Here is a 23851-nt window from a genome sequence, read left to right as displayed (position 1 = left end):
CTGAGAACATGCCTGCATGGAGATCTTGTTATTCTTCCATTCAATTTATTCCTTGGCTTTCACTACAAGGTAAGAGAGCCTTTCTGATGCTAGAAACACAGCAGGTGGGTATTTGCCAACTCTACGGGCCCATAGTTTAGGAAGCACATTTGCTGATGGAAAATATGATCTCCGAAAAGTGAATACCATTCCACTAAGTGAGGATTATTTATAGCTTCTGACACAGAAGGTTTCAAGTATAGAGTGAACATCATTATTAACACTAACTCAAATAAACTGTACAAGAACGAGGACTATAAAGTCCACACCAGATGCCCTTAAAAGAAGTGATCTCAGAGGACTTGACTTGATGATGAGATGGGAAAGATGAGTGGAGACATGGTAGTGAATCCAAGGCATACAACGGGACTTGGGGCTTGGCTTTCTTTTTCTAGGTTATCAGTGGTCCTCTTTTCTGATTGCAGCATCTTCTCCTTCCCTCTCCCCCCCCCCTTTTTTTTCGAAAAGAATGGTAGTCCAACATCTCTAAAGCAATATAGACCCTTCTGTTCAGAAGCCCAGACTCCTGCTTCATGGAGATAAACTCATCTTCTTCCTCACTTTTAAGTTGCTACCTCTTCAGACGTTACCTGCTCCACCCAGCCATATCTCCAGGAGCCCACAGGAAAACTCTTTACCAGTTGGACTAGTTTGCTCAGATCTCATGTATGTATCCGGCTCAGTCTTTGTCTATACTGCGTCCCCACCTGGAACACTGTCTCACTGAATCCTGCCTTGGCAAACCCTTCTAGCCCCATTTTTGTCCATGAGGTTCTCTCTGAACATCCAGCCCCCAGGGAGCTCCATCCTCTCCTGTGAATAGCAGTTAGGGCTACTTCACACAGTGTTTTGCTAATTAACCATATTGTATTATCTCTTAGTTCATTATGTGTTAGTTTCTCCAGACTATTTAAGTTAGGGTCCTATCTGAATTAGGAACCAAGCTCTTTGAGTTAGGGATCTAGTCTACCCAGAACTGCAGATGGAGCTACTTTTTGTAATCTGTCTACCCAGAGGATGTTCCGTCTGCTAATTAACAAGAGCACAAGACAGGCCAGCTTCAGCACTCTCCTTCCCTTACACTCAATCTCAGACATGCGCTGACCAACCCAGCTGCCACAGATAGACACCACAGTTAGTCCCTGAGGAGAAAAATAATCCTCCTAGATCCTTTGAGTGATACCATCTATCAAATATTTTTACCATCTATCAAATATTTTCTTTCAAGACACCACCTTTCCTATATGTGGAAAGTTGACACAGCCTTCCAGATGAACAAACAAGAGACATTCTCTAAAGGAAACACAGAAAAAAACACCTAATTCAAATTCTGAGGCAGGCTGTTTAGCAATAATGGTTAAAAGTCCTAGGAATACAATCAAAGATACAGTATGAGTAAAGGAAGATGGAAAGGCCAGGAGGGCAGGCTGAGGAAGCTACAGGAAGTCCAGGGGGTGGGGGGGGAACTCAGCATTTGGAAGGCCAGGATTTTTTTTGAGATAAAATGCACCAAGGCTAGCACTGAGATAGACAAGTAAAGACCTAAAAGGGCAAAAACATTAACTGTGCACCTTGGGACACACAGATTTCCTCTCTTTGCCTGAAAGAAGCTTCTGTCTTTAGTCCTTTCATAAGTCCTGAGGAAGAGATGGTAATCCCAGCCCACCATGTAGTGTTAGCCTTGTGGCTTGGGGTGAGTCATTTGATCTAGTTCTCGTCTGCAAAATGGAAATAATATCACCTCTCTCATTTACGTATTCATCCATTCATCTGATATTGATTAAGGGTCCACCATGGGCCAAGCATGAAAGGGAACAATGGTGAGCAAAACAGACATGGTCTTTGGCATGATGGAGGGTCCAGATCATCTCGAGGGGCTATTACAGAGAAGGAAAAGCACGTAGCAGTGGAAGGTTTCGATGACTTCCACTCTTGACCTAGCTCTGTGATTTGGGCAAATCCTAATTTTTTCTGGGCTTTCCTATTCTCACCTGTGAAATGAGACAAATTCTTGTCCTAAAATTTTAGTATTCCAGATGCAAGCAGTCAAATTTTTTATGTATTTCTGAATCGTGTTTTTCTAAAAGATTATTATGAAATATTTCAGACACACAAAAGGATAAGAATAATATAAGAATCCCTTATGTACTATCTTACTTAAGGAAAGTGCTACTGGTGGCATACCTTCCTTTTCCCCAGAGAAAGTAACTGTGATGTGCTTGGTATTTCTTATTCTAAGTCACGGCCTTTTGATGATCCCTGGTGTATGAACAGTTCAGCAGTGAAGAGTTCTTACATTCAGGTGTTCCTGATTCCCAGTGAATGAGAGGTCACGATGGTGTTGATCTGAGAAAGCTGGAGTACCAGCCTGTTCTCATCCCACCACTCCTGCTTGCGGCCCTCCCAGTAGAGAGAATGAGAAAAACCATGCGGCAGGCATTGCCGGCTGCATTTTGAAGGAGCACAGTGTTGTATCTACCTTTAGGGCCTTCTGCGCAGATTCACTGGATCCAATTGCGATCAGGTTAGGCCCAGCCATGCTGCAGAAACTCTTCAAATGCAAAGCATCAACCACTGGGACTGTGGAGACGGCATAGTCCTATGTGTGTAATAGAAACAAGAAGTTTGGCATTGCAGAATAGTTCTAGAACTGATTTAACCCTGCCCAAAACATGTCCATTTCTAGGGAGGCTACCAGGGGCCCTGAATATCTGGAAGAAAAACTGGGATCTGTAGGTTTTGGTGTTGCCAGTTAAATAAAGACTACGTAGACTACTTTTTGTTCCCCTCCCAGAAAGAGAGTGAGTATAGGCATGAGGTAGGGAGGGGCAGAGGTGGAAGGGGAGAGAATCTTAAGTGGGCTCCATGCCCAGCACGGAGCCAGGCGCTGAGCTCCATCTCAGGACCCTGAGATCAGTCATGACCCGAGCCAAAATCAAGAGTTGGACACTTAACTGACTTAGCCACCCAGGCACCCCAATAGAGACTACTTTTAAGAAGAAAGTGCAGAGTCTCCCTCCAGATTGTGTGATTATGTCAACAGCTAGCTTTGCTGGTTGATCCACGGAGTGGGCTACTCTGGAAAGTTATGTTGGAATATCCTGTGCAAACTAGAGCCTCACATCCTCAAGGGGAAAAGAGCTTCCTAAGCAGTCTGGTGAGCCAAGCCAATCTATTAATAATCAATGGAGTAAAGGGACCTTGAGAAGATGTGCAATATCTAGCCCAGTTTCCAGCATATAGTAGGTACTAAGTACAAGTGATCCTTGATTTCACTGTGAAAAATCCATGTTTCATGTTTAGGTCAGCTGGGTCTCCAGATTCTTTTGGAAGTCATTTATTGTACAGGAAATCTGTCAGGTAGCTGTATGATTTTACAGTGGGAAAAAAACAGAAGATGTCCAAAACTTTGTCTTTTATGGCTATGGTAGCTCAATGCAACCTATTGAGAAATTTGAATTTGACAGCTCTTAAAACTTCTAGCAAATGTACGAATATTAGGACTTATTTTGCAGAGCTGGTGACATATAGATACCATTATTCATGACATGCTGATTCAATGTGTCTATGAATACTTATTAATTATTGTATGCCAGGCATCAATGGTCTAACTTTACCTACCTTAAAAGTATCGGCCAAGATTTCAGCACCTCGTTGATTTGTCCTTTTGGAAAGGCCCACAAAAAATTCTCTGCCTATAATAAATGTCATGGAACACAGTGAGTACATGGCACCAGTGATGGCATACTGTTTCTTTATCTGTAAATAATGAACTTAAAGCATCACACAGTTCTTTCCTACCACAGAAGGCAGCTCTGCTTATACTCTGACCTCTGCTCTCTTTATACAGATCTGATTTCAAACTACCATCCTTAGAAAGAAACTTTTTCAAATTCACAGAGGCGGAAAGTAGAATAGTGGCTGCCATGGCCTCAGGGGAGGAGGAACTGGGAAGTCAGTGTGGTAGGTATGAAGTTTCAGTGCGTGAAGGTGAAAATGTGCTGGACATGGATGGTGGTGATGGTTGCACACTGAACTATACACTTAAAAATAATTAAATGATAGGTTTTATGTTTTATAATTTTAGCACAATAAAAGAATAAATGTTCCACTTAGAAAATAACAGAATTAAACACCTTCATGTGTAATAAAAAATTAAGTAATTGCAATGACAAAATTAAGTAACTTGCAATGACAAGTTAGTAATGCTTCCCCTTTTTTCCCTAAAAGAATAATATCAGACATTCATGATGAAGTCAGATTCCTTTTCTTATAACGATGATGTAAAGGTTGAAGAAACTATATGCATAAAGGGAGTTTAGGGCTGACTGGTCTTCAGGCCTGACCTCTAAAGAGATGTCCTTAAAACTCCTGTTTGTTGTTTCCAGTCAAAATGTCAGAGATACCTATTTGCAAAGGAGGATGGAATTTTCTAGTCATTTGGCTTTTCTAAAATTTCATAAATTTTCTTCTCAGAAGGCAAAACATCAAGTAAAAATGATCCCCTGGTGAGAGGCAAGCAAACAATTATAGTAGATAATATTAGGCAATATATATATATCTGTGAGGATTCTTAACTTTTTAATTTTTTGAAAAAGAATTCTACATGAAATGTGAAAACATATTCAAAGAGAAATCAGTATATTTTGATCCAGAACATTAGGGTAAAGTATAAAAAGCGAAACCATGTAGAATTGCTTGATAGACTTTACAAATGTTATAATGTTAATCCTCATAATGTCCTTAAAAAAGAAGTAAATGACCCAGGTCAAATAATGTTATGATAACTTCCAATGGCTTATGCTTTTGGCAGACAGAGGACCCTTTGGTGGCACATTGACAAGCTTTTTGTTTTTGTTTTGTTTGTTAATGGTGTGTCTGTATTGTCCCTTGAGAAAACTCAACTACCTACAAATCTAAGGGAAAGATATTTTATCTGAGAAAAGTATTACTTTATTTAAAAATCAGCTGGGGGTCCCTGGGTGGCTCAGTGGGTTAAAGCCTCTGTCTTCAGCTCAGTTCATGATCCTAGGGTCCTAGGATCGAGCCCCACATTGGGCTCTCTGCTTAGCAGGGAGCCTGCTTCCTCCTCTCTCTATCTCTCTGCCTGCCTCTCTGCCTACTTGTGATCTCTGTCTGTCAAATAAATAAATAAAATCTTTTTTAAAAAATCAGCTGAAATTTTAAAAATTTCCTTAATTATTCTAAGATAAAAATAGATTTATAAATTATATTTATATATGATTTTTAGGAAAAAATTTAGTGGATTAAAAGCAAATTTAAACAAATTTATAATGGGGCATGTGCACTATTTCTATTTTAAAAGACTAAGGTAGCAAAGCACAAAGAAAAGCAAACTGCCTATCTCTTTAAAAAGTCAGTTGGACTTCTGTTTCTGGCAGTATGGTGGACTATATCCCCTAAATGGCCTTTCTTTTTTTATTTTAAGATTGTATTTATTTGAAAGAGAGAGAGAGAGCACAAGAGGAGAAGAGGGAGAGGGAGAAGCAGGCTCTCCGCTGAGCAGGGAGCCCATGTGGGGCTCAATCCCAGGACCTTGGGATCATGACCCAAGCCGAAGGCAGATGCTTAACCCACTGAGCCACCCAGGTGCCCCAAAATTCCTAAATAGTCTTTCTGATGGGAATAACAGAACTTCTGGAACTGAAATATTAAAAAACATTTTTGTTGTTGTTGTCTGTTATGTCAACTTTTTCTGTTATCAATTACCCCTTTCCCATGTCATTTGTCCTATTGATGATCCCACTTTCTGGATCTGATTGGTTGTTTCCCTGTGTATCATCTAACATGAAATTGTTCCTTTGTCCTTTGTATGTTCAGTAAACTGATAGTTTCATGTAGATGTTTAAATAGATTCTTGTTAAAAATTTTTTCTTTGCTAGGACTACTTCAGAGGTGGGGCTGTACTATTGTATCACATCATGAAGCACATGACTGACTGTCACATTGTTGGTGATACCAGAATAATCTGTGTGTTCAAGGGGTATCAGCCTGATGCATCCATTGTAAAGCTCCCCATCAGGCGTTCATATAAAGGTTTTAACAGCCTTGGATGATCGTTACACAGATCCATTATTTTATTAGGAATCTACATTTACTGGCTAGAATTCTTAAAAAACAACAACAACAACACTTTCTCAATCAAGTATTTGGTCTACTTGAAATAGAATTCATAAAGGAAAGATAGCTAAATGCCTGAATCTTTCTTTCACTCATTAACTATCAGAGTAGTAAGGTGGCATCCCCAGCAATTTACAATAATGACTGATATGTTTTTTAAATAACACCATTACCCATAAATGAGTAGAGAATAAATCATAATGGAAACTGGAAGACATTTAAAACTAATGATAACAAATATATATCAAAACACAAAGGATTCAGTTAAAGCAGTCCTCGAAGGGAAAGTTATACAGCTTTAACTGCTTGCCTTAGGATGAGAAAAGGTTCAACATTAAAGAGACAAACTTCCAAATTCAAATTTAAGAAAAAAGGAGCAGAATAAAAACAAAGAAATTTGAGGGAAAGAATTAAGGACAGAAACAGGAAGAGGAAAGGAAATATATAAGACAGAGAGAATTCAACAAAACCCAAAATTGGTTCTTTGAAAAGATGAATAAAAATGACAGATCTCTGACACAAAAAAAGAGAAGGCATAAATAAACATTAAGAATGAAAAGAGGACATAGCTATAATGCTGTGAAGTTTAAACAGATATTAAGAAGATATGAAGAAGTTTATATCCAACATTTTGAAAACTTAGATAAAATATGAGAAATGGAACTCACAAAAACTGACTCAGAAAACCCTCAATAGACATGGAACCATTAAAGGAATGGAGTCCATTTAAAATCTCCCCACAAAGAAAGTACCTGGCCAACAGGGTCTGTTTATAGGTAAGTTCTCCCAAAAATCAAGGAACGCACAATTCAAATAGTACTGATTCTAGAGAACAGAAACATAGGAAATATTCCCTAATACATGTTATAAGGTTAAGATAATTCTTTTATCAAAGCCAGAGAAGGAAAGCAAGCAAGAAAAATTACAGGCCACAAAAACAAAACTCTTAAGAAAAAAATTAACAAACTAAATCCAGCACTGTAGTAGAGAGAGAGTATATCAAAATGGAGTTTGACTTCATCCCAGGGATGAAAGACTGACCCAATATCAGAAAGATCAATTAGTGCAATTAACCACATCAATAGATTCAAGGAGAAAATCAGATACATTTCACTGAAGCAAAAATAGTTTATCACCCGAAACTCCATTTCTAACTGTTTACTTTAAAGAAATTCTTATACATATTCCCAGGACATACACATAAGAACGTCCATAGCATCACTGAAGATAATTGAAAAAAACTGGAAAACACTCAAATATCCATCAGCAGTAGAATGAATAAATGCATTGTGGGAATTCTTAACCATGGGATACCACATACAGTGAAGACAAAGAGCTATAGCTAGAAGCGTCGAGTTAGATCAAAAGCAGAAAAATCACAGAATAGTTCCTATAGTATGATCCTAATCATATAAAGTTATAAGACAAGCAAAACTAAACAACATATAATTTAGATTGAGGCAAAAGTCGAAGGTACTGATTAATACAAAATGCAGGAGAGTGGTTACCTCAGGCTGAGAGGAGAGAAGTTGGGAGTGGGGCTCCTATGGTCGTGGCAATATTCTATTTCTTAAAGCCAGGTGGCAGACAGCAGGTGCTCATTTGATCATTGATCTTTAAAGTATACATAGACATTTACAACTCTTTTTTTTTATTTGCTCCATATTTCACAAAAATAAAAAAAAATGAAAATAGAGATAAGCTGATGTCCATTTCAGAGGAATAGGATTGAAATAATTTCTGCCAGTAGCTGCTGGCCCGACTCATAAGATTCCCAGTAGAACTGGAGTCGGATAGCTGCTTTCCTTCTGTCCACTTCTCGATCGACTGTTAATGAAGCTCTGAGTTACAAAAGGAAGAGGACCCAGAACGCATGGAAAGTGCTACAGATTTTGTTTCTTACCCAACTCTTCTGAATCAAAAAATTGAGTGGTGAGGGTTGCACAATATGGTAAATGTGGTTAGTGCCACTTGAACTGTATACTTAAAAATGGTTAAGATGGCAAATTTCATGTTTTATGTATTTTACCACAATTAAGAAAGGAAAAGAAAAAACTGAGAAGTAGGAAACAGAAGGCAGGACCAGGCGTCAGGCATGAATGAAGTGCCAAGCAGATATCCCAACATGATCTCAGTTTTGAATAAAAAAACTTTCAAGATATTAACTTAAGGATTGAATATTACCAAAATAAGCTTACAGATAGTGTCAAAGGCAAGCCTCACTACTTAGGTACCTAATAAGAAGTTGAGGCAAAAACATCAGGATTGAAATGTTATGGAAAGATATCTGACCAAAGGAAGAGGTTCCTGTAGAATAGGCTGAGCCAAAACATGAAAAGATTTTAGGGAATCTGTTCAGCTCAGCTGTTAAGATAGCTAAATGGCTGTGAACACAGCTTGTTTTAAAACATACTTCAAATATTATCAGTACCTGCTTACAAGAAGTTATTTATTATATGGCTATGTTCTGGTTTAAAAAAAAAGAGTTTTATTGTAAGGAAGCATGATTTACACATCTAGCTTTCACAAAAGCCTATTTTCTAAGAGAAACAGGCTGTTGTTCTGTGCTGTCAAAAAGAATGAAAAGTGCCATCAATGGGAGACACAAAGAATATTCCAAGGGAAACTTACTAGGCAGATTCGAAAGAATGCCTGAGTCTGCTTGGACATGGCCAGAGTTGAGAATGCAGCGTAGGCCTCCCTGATCCCTTGTTCTGTGTTCTTATGGCTCAATGGGTGTGCACTCCGTGCCCCGAGGCAGGGCCATTGCCTGTGACAACAGTAGCCCAGGTTGTGCACTGCACAACTCCAGGGGGATACTATTCATAAATCTGTGATAAGAATGGCGCCACCCGGAGCTCAGCAACACAGTGGCCCCACCCATAGGTATGTGACACTGAGCAAGGGACTATGCAAATATCACAGAATAAATACCTCTCCTCCTCCTAGGACACTAATTATATCAAAATGTAAGTAATACAAAACATTACGTTTAGATTGAAATGAAAATGGCTCTATTTTCTCTCTATATAAGGGATTCAATATAAAATTCACATCAGCCAAAATATTAGACTTCTAAGAAGCTTCATATTTTCAGTGGGGCCACCTGGGCTACATTCCCAAATCCCTGGGAACCAGCCCTTGCTGGCAGGGTTACATCTATGAAACAGGTATTGATTCTCTGACATTCAGGGTAAAATAAACTCTCACTATAAATTAAAAATTATTATTGATTGTCTTGCTTATCAGTATAACTAGTATGAATCTGGGGATCCAAATTTTAGGATGTGACTTTTGCAAAAGAGTAATATGACCATAAACAGCTGGAAAGGTTAAATGCTACAATTACTGTTTCTTTAACAGCAATAATATGCCCACTATAAAAACTGATTCTAGTTAGATACAAAATAATATTAGCTGTTTGTATTTGGTTGAGTTCTGTTATTATTCATCTGGCATTGAAGCCAAATCAATTTGCACATAAAATCATTTAAATTCATCTTGCTGTCTGGGCAAGAACATTATTTGTAAATGATACATCTTGAATTAAGAAACTTTTAAATACAAACCAGATATAATAACACACAATGCAAAACTATGCAACCCACAAGCTCAAAGTGTAAAATATAGTAGATGCAACTTACAAAATGATAGGTACACACTGGTAACAATTTTGTAAAAAATACGGTAGATGGCATGCATACAAAAGTACTAAAAGGACATGCACCCAAATGTTGAAATGATTATCTTTTAATGAAAGGTCATTTTCACTTTATTCTCTTTTGTGCTTTCCAGTATTTTCCAAATTCCTCCAGTATTCTCCAAATTCCCGGCAGTTAGCATTTTTCCTTTGGTAATTAAAACAAAACAAAACAAAACAAAACAAAAACCCCTACAGTTAAATAATACAAGCCAGGTATTAGAAATAGTTTTGGATAAGAGAAAGTGAGGATGAAGATACCTGTGAATAAGACGTCTCCACCATCTAAGGTTGCATTTTCGTCTTTCATCTCTACTAGATTAAGCTGAAGTTTTTCTAATGCTTCTTTCATCATGTCAACCTGTTGAAAATAAAATGATTCAGATTGATATCCTACCATTTTCTAACAACAAAACTAATCATCTAAAACTTCTGAACACTGAATCATGTTCTTACGTACATAAGTGCACACACACGCACACACACCCTGTGAATATATGAATATACGTAGTGTAGTTTGGACTTGCAATGACCATTTGCAAGAGAATAAATTATGTATTAGAAATTGTCCATTTTGTCTCTGTCGAGTCTATGCTAAAGTCAGTATTATAGTCCCTTTTTCTGTTGGAGGCTGACTAGGTAGGACACTGTTGGAGGCTGACTAGGTAGGGCAGATGACTAGTTAGGACACTGTTGGAAGGCTGGCTAGTTACAGCATATGAGTCAAGGAAGGTGGGAGGCAGAACAAATCCTCCTGTTCTTGCCAGAAATTACAAGATTTAATTTTAAACCTTAAGTCAGTCAGTCAGTCAGTCAGTCTTTCAGTGTCTTATGTACACTGAGGAATATATGGAAGAAATATCAATGATAATAATTAGCAACTTGAAATCTCAGCTCACAGGACAGTCATTGTTCTGTTCAAATATTTTTTTTAAAATGTCAGAACATTTAAGGATGCTCTGTAAGTCTGAACTCCTAATTAAATTTAATCTAGGTCCCTAGGGATGCTTAACAAATACAATAATTGCAATCAAACCAAAGAATACATGAAAAATGAATTTCAGGGACTTTGTAGGATTGCAGGGTATAGTCTAAAGCACAGAGATATTCTGGGCTGAATTAGGGAATACTTCCAGTGAGGTTTATTTTTAATGCAAGAAAAAATTTAAGGCATAACAAATGCCCTTTGGAATTCACAGTTTAATTCAAGTCCTTCCAGCAGCTCAACAATTTAAATATTTCTGTAGGTCTGAATAACCTTTGACATGGTGAAGACATGCATCGAGAAAACATGCATAGGGGCTAAAGGGAAAACAAGAGATCACATGATACTAAGAAAAGGAGGTAGTTCGGCCAAAATGCAGCATGCCCAGGACACATACTGAATTGTCAATGAAGAGTTAGGAGACACAACTACAGTAGAGTAACTTCTAAAGTAATAAAAATACAGAACTATTCTGACAACAAGGGTGACATTCACACAGTCAAGAAGAAAAGAGGATACAAATTAAAATAAATATATCATCTCATCCTTGTCCTGGAACACATGTAAAAATTCCACAAACCAGAGTGACTCAGAACAATAAATAATTATTTCCATGGACAAAATGTTCTTCATGTTGTAATAAATATATCTAGTGTTCTCTTAGCGCAATAGGTTTTTCTATATAACAGGAAGGGGAATCATTACTGTAGCATAAAAAAAGAAACAAAATAACCTTTACCATGGCTTGCAGGGCTATGGTGAATGCAAGAAAACACACAACTGTTTCCTTCTAGCATCTGCCTCTGGGACTATGGAAAATTCTCTGAGCTTGGAGAGAGATCTTTAGAATGCAGCCACTGTACCTCTCTCTTATGATGCTATTGCTTCTACTGTAACTTAATATCTCAAAAATTACTAGGAATACAGCAATAACATGTATTTTGGTCTGAAAAATGCATATGTAACTTTGTTCGATTCTTAAGAGTTTCAAGAGGAACTTTATTCAATTCTTGGGAGTTTAAAGAGAACTAAAGTAGGGAGTCTGATATATATCAGTTTCAGAAACACCGTATTTCTTTAAAAGTCCTGTGTCTTTCAAATTAGAGTTTTAGAGGATAAAATGCTTGTGGTTTCTTAAAAGTTAAAACAGCTGCACCAGTATGAAAAAACTGGATTTTGCGCAAGGCCTGTACTTTTTTTTCTCCTTAAATATTCAGTCACATCTATATAAACAAAATCTTCAGGATAGGTCCAGAACACAAACACTGATGATACCATATTGCTTTCAGAGTTAAGGGTATGGACAAGTTTAAAAATTTGTAAAATGTCAAGTAAATAGTTCTGAGGACTGTAGAACCATACGGCATCAAATCGGCAATGCTAACTCCAGGGAAATTTCTGGAGAAGAAACAAGAGAGGCTGAACCCGGAGGCTGTGCATGGAGAACCGCAAACTCTTGGCACAGCGGTTCTGTGAAGCACACCAACTCAGCTGCAAACAAGGCCTGGTATTGCCCTGACACACGGACCCGGAGCGAGTCAGTTATCCAGGCAGTTAGAATACTAAATGTAACTATATTAGTGGGAATTTTTGCAGGAAAAGATCCAAACCATGAGCCTTCAAAGAAACTGCCCATTCTGAGGTTACATAGCCATGGTTAATGTTGACTTAATTAACTTTCAAGGGGAAAAAAAAGTCTAAACAACACACCCACCTTTCACTGAGATACTAACCTTGCAGAGTGGAATTTAGCATTACTCACAGTGGAGAGAAACTGTCAGACAAACAGCATTAGCTTTAAAGGTTGAGTTGAATAGTTCACTATGCCCCCATGAAATGAGAAATTAAAGGGTAAATTAGAGAAACAGGCTTAATAATTTAAAGCCTACCAATATTATTTTCATACTCTAAAGATTGGCCAGGCCTTTCTTCCTCCTCTCTTCACTCTGCATGCACTTTGTTTCATTCTTTTACTCTGTACTCCCATTTCTTTTTGCCCCCTCTTTGCTCCTCCCAAACTTTGCTAAAGATTCCTTCCCTGACCACAGTGGGTTCAGACCACCTCTGTGGCTTCCGACCATCCAACCCGCATGTCTTTCTCAAGAGCTGGTACTAGTATTGAGGTCATTATTGTTTCCTTTTCTTCTTCCTTCCCTCCCCACCTTTTTTTCTTCCTTCTTTCTTTTTTTATCCCTGGAGTACTATTGTCAAAAACCGTGGAGCTCTTGGGGTTACACAGAATGCCCTGGGAAAGTCTGCATAGTGTAGTGTTATCCCCTAGGACCTGGGATTCAAATCCTGCTCAGCTACTTATTAGCCAGAGACAGCTTGTTTAACTTTCTGGGCCTCAGTTTTCTCATCTTTAAAACCAGTGGTTAGTTATAATAGTATCAACTTTCTTGGCTCCTCCGGATGTTGAAATAGATGCAAAGCACTGAGCACACTGTTATTGCTCAATAAATATTAGATAGGACTTCTATCATTTTGATGAATATCGGCTTATGTGGACCCAAGGATAAATACTTGTACTATGAAACTGACCGACAAAAGAAACCTGTTACTTCTTCTTACATTTGGACACATTTCTTATGTTTTACCCGTATGACAGGTCCCATCTGCTTTCCAGTGAATTCAAATTACAGTCTTTCTGCAAAGCCAATGTAAAGTTAGAGCACATACCCTGAAGATAATGAAATTTAAATCATGACAGTTTGATTTCCTCCCAGCTCCTGGAATCTGTCAGGCTATGTGGCAGATTTCTTGTATAATCTCTGCTTTAAAACAGACCCCTGTACGTACTACATAAGGTGGGAAGTGGGTCTGTCTGGTAAGATCTCCCACAGGACTCAAAGGAGCGTCAGCCAAGATGATACAAAATGATTTGGTTCCTGAAGATAGGATCATTCTAAAAGAATCTAAAGAATTCCCTCTCTTTGTCAATGCCTGGTCCCTTTTCCTACATTTTCTATTCCACTCTCTTCTCATTTTCTTTCATGGCCCTCATTTGTGTTCCCTCATTTGTCCTTCATCTTTACATCATCACCCTGTCTTCTCATTTCACTCCTTTTGTGTTCTCACAGTGAATGGAAAGAATTGGGGTTTAGGTATGTTACTTGGGACGAGTTATACTTTCTGAGCCTCAGTTTCCTAAGCTGCAAATGGGATAGTGTTTTCTAACAGGGTTTATGTAAGAAATAAGCTAATACATAGTGCCTGCCACATTACACTCAAAACCAGTGCTTGCTGATGTTATTGTTTTGCCCTAAGTTAGTGCATGGTTTGGATTCTGGCTACCTTTCAAAAAAAAAAAAAAAAAGACAAAAATAAACCATTTGACCCCAACTCTTCTTTGCTTCTTGCAAAATTTCCCCCAGATATAAAACACTAAAACAAATATAAAACCTTACACCTTTTTATTGGGAGGTTATATTCACAATAGCTTGCAACAGCACTGTCATTAGTTCAATATTCTTTACTTAGATGGTGGCATTTTCCAGTTGGCCCTGTCCAAAGTTGTCTTTTCTGCCTATTTTCAACTATGTCCACTTCGAATGTTCCACATCTTCACTTTGGATGTCGTGAATGTGCTCACAGGGGCTGATGAACAGTTTTGTGCTGTGATTCCATCAAGAGTCTGCACCAACTTGTTTGCCAAATTGCTTTCTTTTAGCTGCTTTTCTGCTCGATGGGGTTCCAGATGTTATGACTACAAAAGAGGGCCTCGGCTTATCTGTGGCTTATCTGTGGCCTATATGTCTCTGTCCCTCACAGACCTGCCATGTGTTGGGAGCTATGTTATCAACACTATTACCACTAGATTTTCAATGCCCATTTCTATGTTCCAAGTCCCTTTATAACTCATCATATTCTAAGAGCTTTAAAATTATACTGTCATCTTAATCATACTCTATCTAGCTCTTAGAAGCTGAACAGCAGCAGCATGGTTTTGTTGGTAGTAAATAGTTTCATTTTCTCAATTTGTTGCTGACTTTGTTTTGCCTTTAAATGTTAAGTGTGACATGTAGATAATGCTGAGGGAGCATTATCTGGTGGAGACTTAATGTCTTTATCATGCTTTTATATATCTTTTCTCATTTAATCAACAATTCAGTTCAACAAACATTTAGTAGATGCCAACTTTTTTTTTTTTACAATGAATCTTGGAACACTGAAAAATAAAATAAAATAAAAATAAACAAACTTTAATGTAAAAACGAAAATCAAGCTACAAATATTTAGAAAAACACAACAGCAGTCTCTGTTCCTGGGAAGATAACAAGCCAGTGGGGGTGGATATACCTTATGGATATTGGTGATAATGAAATACTTGTTGGTGATGGTAGTAAGGATAGACATTAGTATACCCATTTTACATATGAGTAAACTAGGCTAAAGGAGACTGACTGATTTGCTAAGTCAAGCCTCCTGAGTCCATGCTCATTCTTATGTTCAAATTCACTGCACTGTGTGATTATGTTTTTCCTGAAGTCTCATCACAAAGCAAAGCCCACATCAGAATTGCAGCTCATGCCTTCTGTTTTCAGCTCTGTATACTTAAGTCCACTTGGTATTACAAGATCCTATTCCAGGTGGCTCCAGATTCCATGATCTCTTCATTTCAGAGATGAGTGACATTTCTGTATACTAGGGTCTTAGGATGCTAAGGTGCAATACAATTAAAATGCTAAGTAATGGGAACAGAATGTATGAACCACATCGAGAATGCTCACCAATGACAGCTTGCACATGAATTACCGCCCCCACCCCCCGCAACTTTGGGATGCCTGAGGTTTGTTCAGTGGTTTACTCCTTAACTTTTCCACATGTGCTAATTAAATTACTAAAACTAACCAGACCAAAAAAAAAAAAATATTAAGGGAAGGCTTAACATACTAAATGACTCGGTCTTAAAAATTCCTAAATAGAAATATATTGGAATCCTCTGCTGTTAGAAGGACAAAACTCTTAGGAGGAATTTAATTAGCAATGATAACAGCAAACATTTATGTAGTCTTCCTATGTGCCAGACACTCTCTTAAGAAATCATATTTAACTAATCGAACCCTCATAATCTAATGAAACAAGTACAAGCATTACTTCTAATTTAGAGATGCGGAAGCAGAGACACAGTAGGTGACTCGTCCAAGGTCTTCTAGCAGCAGAGCTGAGATCTGAACTCAGAAAACTTTACTCTGAAGTTTGGGTTCTTTCCTATACATCTTGTCACTAACAACAAGATCATTTATATATCTATTATGTAGTCAAATGAAAATAAATAATTAGAAAAGATTGTGAGCACCTATAATACCCTTAAAAACAGATTATGTTCACTTTATTTATGTGAACAAAAACGTGTACTCAGACATTCTGGAGGAATGGGAGTTGGTGGGGTGGGGGGAGGCCACGAACTGTGGTAATGTGAACTTATGTCTGGTTTCTAAAGATCCTAAATTTTGTTTTCCTAAGCAAATACAAACTAATGAATTTTGGGAGCCACTACTTCATCCTCCTAATTTCTAGATCAGATTATGAGAAAGAGTTATTTGCAGAGGAATCTTTAGACAGTCAACAAATGTATCTTAATTACAGTAGGATTACAAAAGCACACAGGCATGAAGATAAACACCAAACCATGTCACCATACCCGTTCCAAACCAATTCAATCAACTGGGAATGATTCTGAGAATCTACCACATTGGGAAGTATGGAGGAAGAACTCCAAGATGATCAAGACTGCCACCTGACGTATATGCTATGCACAAATCTCTCCCTTTGGGTGTTGAAAAAACATATAGATATGATGAGATATCACTCCTGTGATTAGGCATGTTTTATGTCATAGGTAAAAATATTTTGCAGATGCAATTAAGTCTCCAATCAGTTGACCTGGATTAATCAAAAGGAAGATTATCTTAGGTGGGCCTGACCAAATAAGTGGGCCCTTAAAAGGGAGTTTACAGGTCAAAGACAAAGAAGTCAGAGAGATGTTGTCCTATTAGTCTGGAAAAAAGCAAACAGCCATGTTGAGAACTGCTTACAGAGGGATTCCTACAGAGCAGCCTTTAGGAACTAAGAGCAATTCCTAGTCAACAGCCAGCAAAAAAACCAAGGACCCTTGATCCTACAACCACAAGGAACTGAATTTAGCCTACAACCTGAATGGGCTTGGAAGAAGATCTAAACTTCAGATGAGACCAGAGCCCCGCCAACAACCAGGCATGCCATGCCCAGATTTCCAATCTGTGAAATCTGTGAGTTAATAAGCAGGTATTCTTTTAAGTGCTGTGTTTATGGTAAGCATTTACACATCAATAGAAAACAAATACAGAAAGCCCCAAATTTAAATATATTTTATTTTAAAAATTTATTTATAATGGCCTTTGGTCAGAAGCAAAATGTTGAGCTGCTTATTTCCAAGTTGTTTGTCCAGAATATGGTGCAACTTTCTTGAGATGTTCCTAAGAAATTCCAAAGAAAACAATGTTATAAATGAGCCCCAGATCCCCAACTTCCTTAATCCATTATTTACTGAAATGTTGTAGTTATATTTTAAAATATGAAAAACAAGTTGCAAAACTGTTTTTTTAAAGTTACAAATCTAATACACTGCTCATAGAAGTGAAAATCATAAAAGTACATATGTAAGTAGTAATACTAAGTAAAAGTGTGCCTTGAGCCACCTCAATCTTATTCTTAGTTTCGTTCCTTCAGTAAATATGAAGTGTCTGTTCTGAGCTAGATACCATGATAGACAGTGATCAGTGGTCACCAAAAAATAAACATGACTCCTGCTATATAGTGCCTTTAGGATAACAGATGTTAAAGATTCACCAAAATCAACATATAGTTATACATTATACATTATGATAAGGGCTATGCAGAAAAACAACAGTGTTCTTTGAGAACGAAGGGTACGTAGTTCAGGGAGTCAAGGAAGGTCACGTGAGTAAGTAACATTTAAACTGAGAAATAAAGATGTTAATAATGGTTATCTATTCCTGCTAGCGGGTCATCTGGAAATCTTCCTTAGAAATAAAACGGGTTTCTGGATGATTCTCAGATCATAAACAGCTTCCCATAATATATGAAAAATCAATTAAGGGCTTACTGTGCTAGGAAAATGGTCAATAGAACTGGAAATTTTTTATTACATTAAAATCTTCAAAAGTTATCAGATAGAGTCAAGTAAATGTCATTAATCCCGTGATTATTCTGGGAAATCATGATATTCATGATGGCGAACATGTATGAAAGTTTTATAACTACCTCATTCATTTTTCTTTTATTGAGCTTTAATAACTGTTGCAAGAATGAGATTTCTGAATCATTTCCCACACACAATTAAATATCCATTGCATTTTGCCTATTGATTTCTCGGATTTCTAAACTTATTAGTTTATCTCTAGTGATATGGATTTCTAAATGTACTGGCTTAGCTCTAGTGACAAGTTCTAAAAATTAATCAGGCCATTTAGCATTTTGGTTTCCATATTTGTAAAATGAGGGGGTAGAGCTTAAAAATGAAGTCATTTCCAGCTCTAGATTTCAAAGAGTTGTAAGTCTCAAAATGGTTTTTGGCATTCATAACTGTGACTCTGACTGTAAATCTATTTCCCTCCAAGAGAGTTTACTGAAAACATCCCAGATGGTTATTCATTCATAAAAGTATTCTGATGTTTAACAAAATTTCAGTCAGAAGCAAGAAGCTAAGTATACGGATGGGGGGAAGAGATGGCAAACTCAAAAGTAGATTTAAAAATCCGAGTAAGGGGGTGCTTCGGTGGCTCAGTCGGTTAAGTGGCTGCCCTCAGCTTGGGTCATGATCCCAGGGTCTTGGTATCAAGCCCCGCATAAGGCTCCCTGCTCAGCAGGGGAGTCTGCTTCTCCCTCTCCCTCTGCCTCGGCGTGCGTGCTCTGTCGCTCTGGTTCACCCTCTCTCTCATAGAAATAAATAAAATCTTAAAAAAAAAATCTAAGTAGAAGAAAACCCCTCAGAAACTAACAGAAAGATTCTGTTGTAGTGGGAAAAACTATATCTAGAAAACAAGGTGTGTGTCAACTTAACACGAACTTAAGATAATTTGTGGGTTTTCTTTTTATTTTTTAGTGCTGCTAATTACTTGCTAACAGTGATAATAATTACACTATATAGAGCATCCATAATTTTCTTATGAGAAAACAGCTGTCATGCCCTGCTTAGCCGTTAACCTCTGCATACTTTCTCATATCCACATGTAGTAGAGGAGACTTCAGCTTTGGATTTACCCCTCCCCCGTTCCCAAGATCAGTCGCCATCTGAAAAAGGAGGATCTAATAAGCTCCAGGCCAATCCTCCTGAGACTGACCATTAAGTCATTCTTTATGTTTTGTTCCATTTTAGACCATATACCTAGCTGCTACTTTGGATCATTTTCCTGGGAGCCCTGTTCCAGTAGCTTATCCCAATCTCTTCCTATGAGTAGGGACATTTTCTGTGCCCTCTTTAAAGATCTAAGCCTTCATCCCACAACCCTGCACTGTAGATGGGCTTTCCAGGTGCACCTACTCCATGCAAGTGGGGCTTATCATCTCCCTCCATCTCCTCCACGTAGAATCAGTATTCCCCAGGGCTGAGGAATCTACCTTTTAACTACTCATAACTCTGGCCCTCTCTTACAATATTAATGCCACAGACTTAACTTACCATCATTATAATATGTAAAATTTATTAAGCTCTTTCTAAGTGCTCAGCACTGTGCTAAGTGATTTTACACGGGTTACCTTATTTAACAATACCACATTGCTTCAGGTACCTCCTACTCTGAATCAGTCACGGCGGTTCCATCCCTCTTGCCAGGGACTGGCACAGATAACCCAATTTTAGCTACCAAGGGGAAGTCCGTTGAGAGGCTCCTGGAGGTATAGGAAGAAACATAACCCCACCTTTTCTTTTGCACATTGCCTTGCCTGGATATGGAAGCTGGCACTGGTGCCGGTCTAAAAACCCATCTGTCATTAAAGATGACAGGGCAGAAAGATGGAAAGGACTGGGTCCTTGGTGACATTGCTGAACTGATGAATCAATCAATTCTGGCGTTCTGAATCTCTTGGTATACGACAGTTTTCATTTCCTTAACCAGTTTGAATTGGGTTTGTTAGCTGCAGCTAAAAGCAACTCATTTACTTATATAATGAAACTGACAAGCAGTATCCGAAGAGTCCGTAACAGCAGACCACATCACTAAAACTCATTATGTTCTGACGTAGAAACAACTATTACACGGAGCATTTTTCTTTCTCTAGAAATGTACCATGACTTGCCATTCAACAAATGACACACTATGTAAGGTGTTATTTTAACTGATAATACTTAGTATCAGGGTTGTTAAGAATGTTGATCAAAGGCCACTGGTGACACTAAGACTATACTGTCTATAGAAAACAGCAAAATAATAATTTATAAAGCCAAAAAGAAGTATTATACTGCCTCAATTCTGTAGATAAGGCACAGTTGTTACAGCTCTGTATGTCAGAGTTGGAAGTTAATGTCCAACACTCTCATCCCTGAACTAGTACTCAGATCTGGAGGACATGTGAATAGAAAGATTTGACAGAAATTCAGAAGGAAAACTAATGGGGCCCCAGTACCCAGGAGAGATAAAAAACAGCTCTGAAGAAAACTGGGAAAGATCCTTCTCATTATCTAGAAATTTCTAGATATTCAAAGGCCCCTTCCAGGAAACTGGACAGCTGCCTGTAAACGAATGAACCTAGACTACTTTCTAACACCGAACACAAGAATAAACTCAAAATGTATTAAAGACATAAACATGAGATCTGAAACCATAAAAGTCCTTGAAGAGAACATAGCCATTAAAAGTAATTCCTTCACATCAGCCATAGCAACATTTTTCTAGATATGTCTCCTAAGCAAGGGAAACAAAAGCAAAAATAAACTATCGGGACTACACCAAAATAAAAAGCTTTTGCACATCAAAGGAAACCATCAATTAAACAAAAAGACAACTTACTGAATGGGAGAAGATATCTGCAAATGATATATCTCATAAGGGGTTAATATCCAAAATATGTAAGTAACTTATACAACTTAACACCAGAAAAATCAAATGATTCTATTAAAAAATGGGCAGAGGAAACTGGTGCAGCCACTCTGGAAAACAGTATGGAGGTTCCTCAAAAAGTTAAAAATAGAACTACTCTATGATCCAGCAATTACACTACTAGGTATTTACCCAAAGAATGCAAAAATACTAATTCCAAGGGATCCATACAGCATTATCTGCAACAGCCAAATTATGGAAACAGCCCAAGCATCCATTGACTGATGAATGAATAAGAAAAATATATATATATACACCACATTTTCTTTATTCTACTGTTATTTTATTCTACTCAATGCTATTCTATTCTATTCTATTAAATAGAATAGAATATTACTCAGCCATAAAAATGAATGAAATCTTGCCATTTGCAATGACATGATGGAGCTAGAGAGTATAATGATCAGCAAAATAAGTCAGAGAAAAACAAATACCATATAATTTCACTCATATGTGGAATTTAAGAAACAAAACAAATGAACAAAGGGGAAAGGGAGGGCAAACCAAGAAACAGACTCTTAACTATAGAGAACAAACCAATGGATACCGAAGGGAAGGCGGGTTACATAGGTGATGGGGATTAAAGAGTGTACTTGTGAGGGGCACTGGGTGATGTTATTTCTAGAGCCTACAATAGTGCCAGGTGTGTTGTTAAGGTGTTGAATCACTATATAGTACACTTGAAACTAATATTACACCATAGGTTAACTAACTGGAATTTAAGTAAAAACTTAACTAAAAAAAATAAACAAAAAATTGGCAGAGGACCTGAATAGACATTGTTCCAAAGATGACATACAGATGGTTAACAGATGCATGAAAAGATGCTCAACATCACTCATCATCAGGGAAATGCAAGTCAAAACCATAACGATATATCTCCTCACACCTGTCAGAACAGCTAAAATCAAGAAGACAAGAAATAACAAGTGTTGGTGAGGATGTGGAGAAAAAGGAACCTTGTGCACTGCTGGTGGGAATGTAAACTTGTACAGCCACTGTGGAAAATAGGATGGAGGTTCCTCAAAAATTAAATATAGAAATATCATATGATCCAATAATTCCACCATTGAGTATTTGCCCAGGGAAAATTGAAACTCTAACTCAAAAAGCTATATGCACCCCTATGTTTATTGCAGGGTTATTAACAATAGCCGAGACATGGAAGAAGCCTAAGTGTACATCAATAGATGAATGGATAAGGAAAATGTGGTGTACACACACACACACCCCACACTAAAATATTACACGCCATAAAAAAGGGTGAGATTGTGCCATATGAGTCAACATGGATGGACACAGAGAGAATTATGCTAAGTGAAATAAGTCAGACTAAAAAAGACAAATACCTATGATTCCACTCATAAATGGAATCTAAAAATATGAACTGAAAAAAAAGCAAAATCAGAACTATAAATACAGAGAACAAAACTGATGGCTATCAGAGCGGAAGGGGTGCGGAATCGAGAAAAATGGGTGAAAGGAAGAGGTAAATACAGGCCTCCAGTTATGGAACGAGTATATCATGGGAATAAAAAGCAAAGCATAAGGGATATAGTCAACAGTGTAACATTAACAGTGATGTAATGGGACAGATGGTAGCTATACTAGTGGTGAATACAATATAATGTATAAACTTGACAAATCATTATGTATACATGAAACCAATGCAACATTGTGTGTCAACTATACTAAAATACAAAACAAAACAAAAAACTAAACCAAGAACAACAAACCAAAACAAAAAAAACAAACAAAATACAGACAAAAACCCAGAGGCCCCTCCATATGTCACAACAAGACAGTTTCCCAGAAGACAACCGAAAGTAACATTTAGCTTTTTAAATGAAAAACAAGGCAGAAGCTCTGCTGGTCTTGTCATTCTCCTGACATATAATGTACTAATTCAAGTGGCCCATTTCCTTGTTGACAATAATGACACAATACATGTACTGAGTGTCTAAGAGCCACTGACATTCTGTCTGCCAAAAACAAACAGAAATAAGATTTGTCACCAAATACCAAATAAAAATAACTGTCAGCTGCTAAAAGGTTTGCAAAATTTAGTATGTTAAAACTAGGGAAATGACAAGGTTCTAAAAATTTTAAGTTATTTTCCCAAAAGTCAAGAAGCATAAAAATTTGGGGTACACACCATCCAAAATAAACACCAGACATAGAACTTGAAGTGCCCATAACGTTCAATCAATTCAGAGAAGCTGTATGCTGCCATTTATAAAGGCAAACAGGTGTAAAGTATGGCAAATATTTTGTATGTCCAGTACACAACTAATACTTTGTAGGCATTTAGCCGCCTCAAAAGCCTTCCGAGAGAGCCCTGGGCCCACCCCAACTACACTTGGGCTGCGATAGATACGCCTTCTGTGCACTCCCATGTTTCCCAGGGTATTCTACTAACAAAAGATCTGGCCACAACAGACTCTCCATATGTTTACTGAATGAATAAATGAAAAATTCTGCATGTTACACATAATTTCTAGAAATGTTATAATAAACTTATGCCTCTCCTAAAAATAGCCACTTTGTCTAGACAAGGCATGCTGCAAGGTGGGGTGACTGCTTATAGACAGCTCTTAGAACACTTCAATGATAAGCAGATTCATCTTTATTTCTAAAGACCTCCAAGGGAGAAAACTGTCCTTGGTCTATTTGTCACAATAGTCACTTAACTGCCAGTCTTCCCTTTCCCATCTTTAATGGTTTCATTCATTTATCCAGTCATTCAATAAATATCTATTCAACATTCTTAACACACCTGGCACTATTGTGCCCTAGAAATACATCAGTCAAGAGAAAAGATCTTTGTGTCTATTCTTGTGGGGAAATGGAGAGATAGACAATACATAGTAAAGAGAAAAATATTAG

The 23851-nt window shown here is 37.6% G+C and overlaps 1 protein-coding gene across 1 annotated transcript in view; it reads right to left on the bottom strand.

Moving 5' to 3' along the window:
* The window catches only part of DDAH1 (dimethylarginine dimethylaminohydrolase 1), a 129736-nt gene that overhangs the window by 26840 nt on the left and 79045 nt on the right, over positions 1-23851 (bottom strand). The window contains exons 2-4 of the mRNA XM_080802288.1: positions 10142-10241; positions 3661-3734; positions 2519-2638 (exon numbers count right to left, since the gene is read on the bottom strand). Of these exons, the coding sequence (XP_080658414.1) occupies positions 2519-2638; positions 3661-3734; positions 10142-10241 (294 nt within the window). The remainder of the gene's footprint in view (positions 1-2518; positions 2639-3660; positions 3735-10141; positions 10242-23851) is intronic.

This window comes from Martes martes, assembly GCF_963455335.1.
Source record: "Martes martes genome assembly, chromosome: 4".
NCBI classification, from domain to species: Eukaryota; Metazoa; Chordata; class Mammalia; order Carnivora; family Mustelidae; genus Martes; species Martes martes.
Note: the sequence above shows the minus strand (reverse complement) of the source record. Positions and strands in the feature narration are given on the sequence as shown.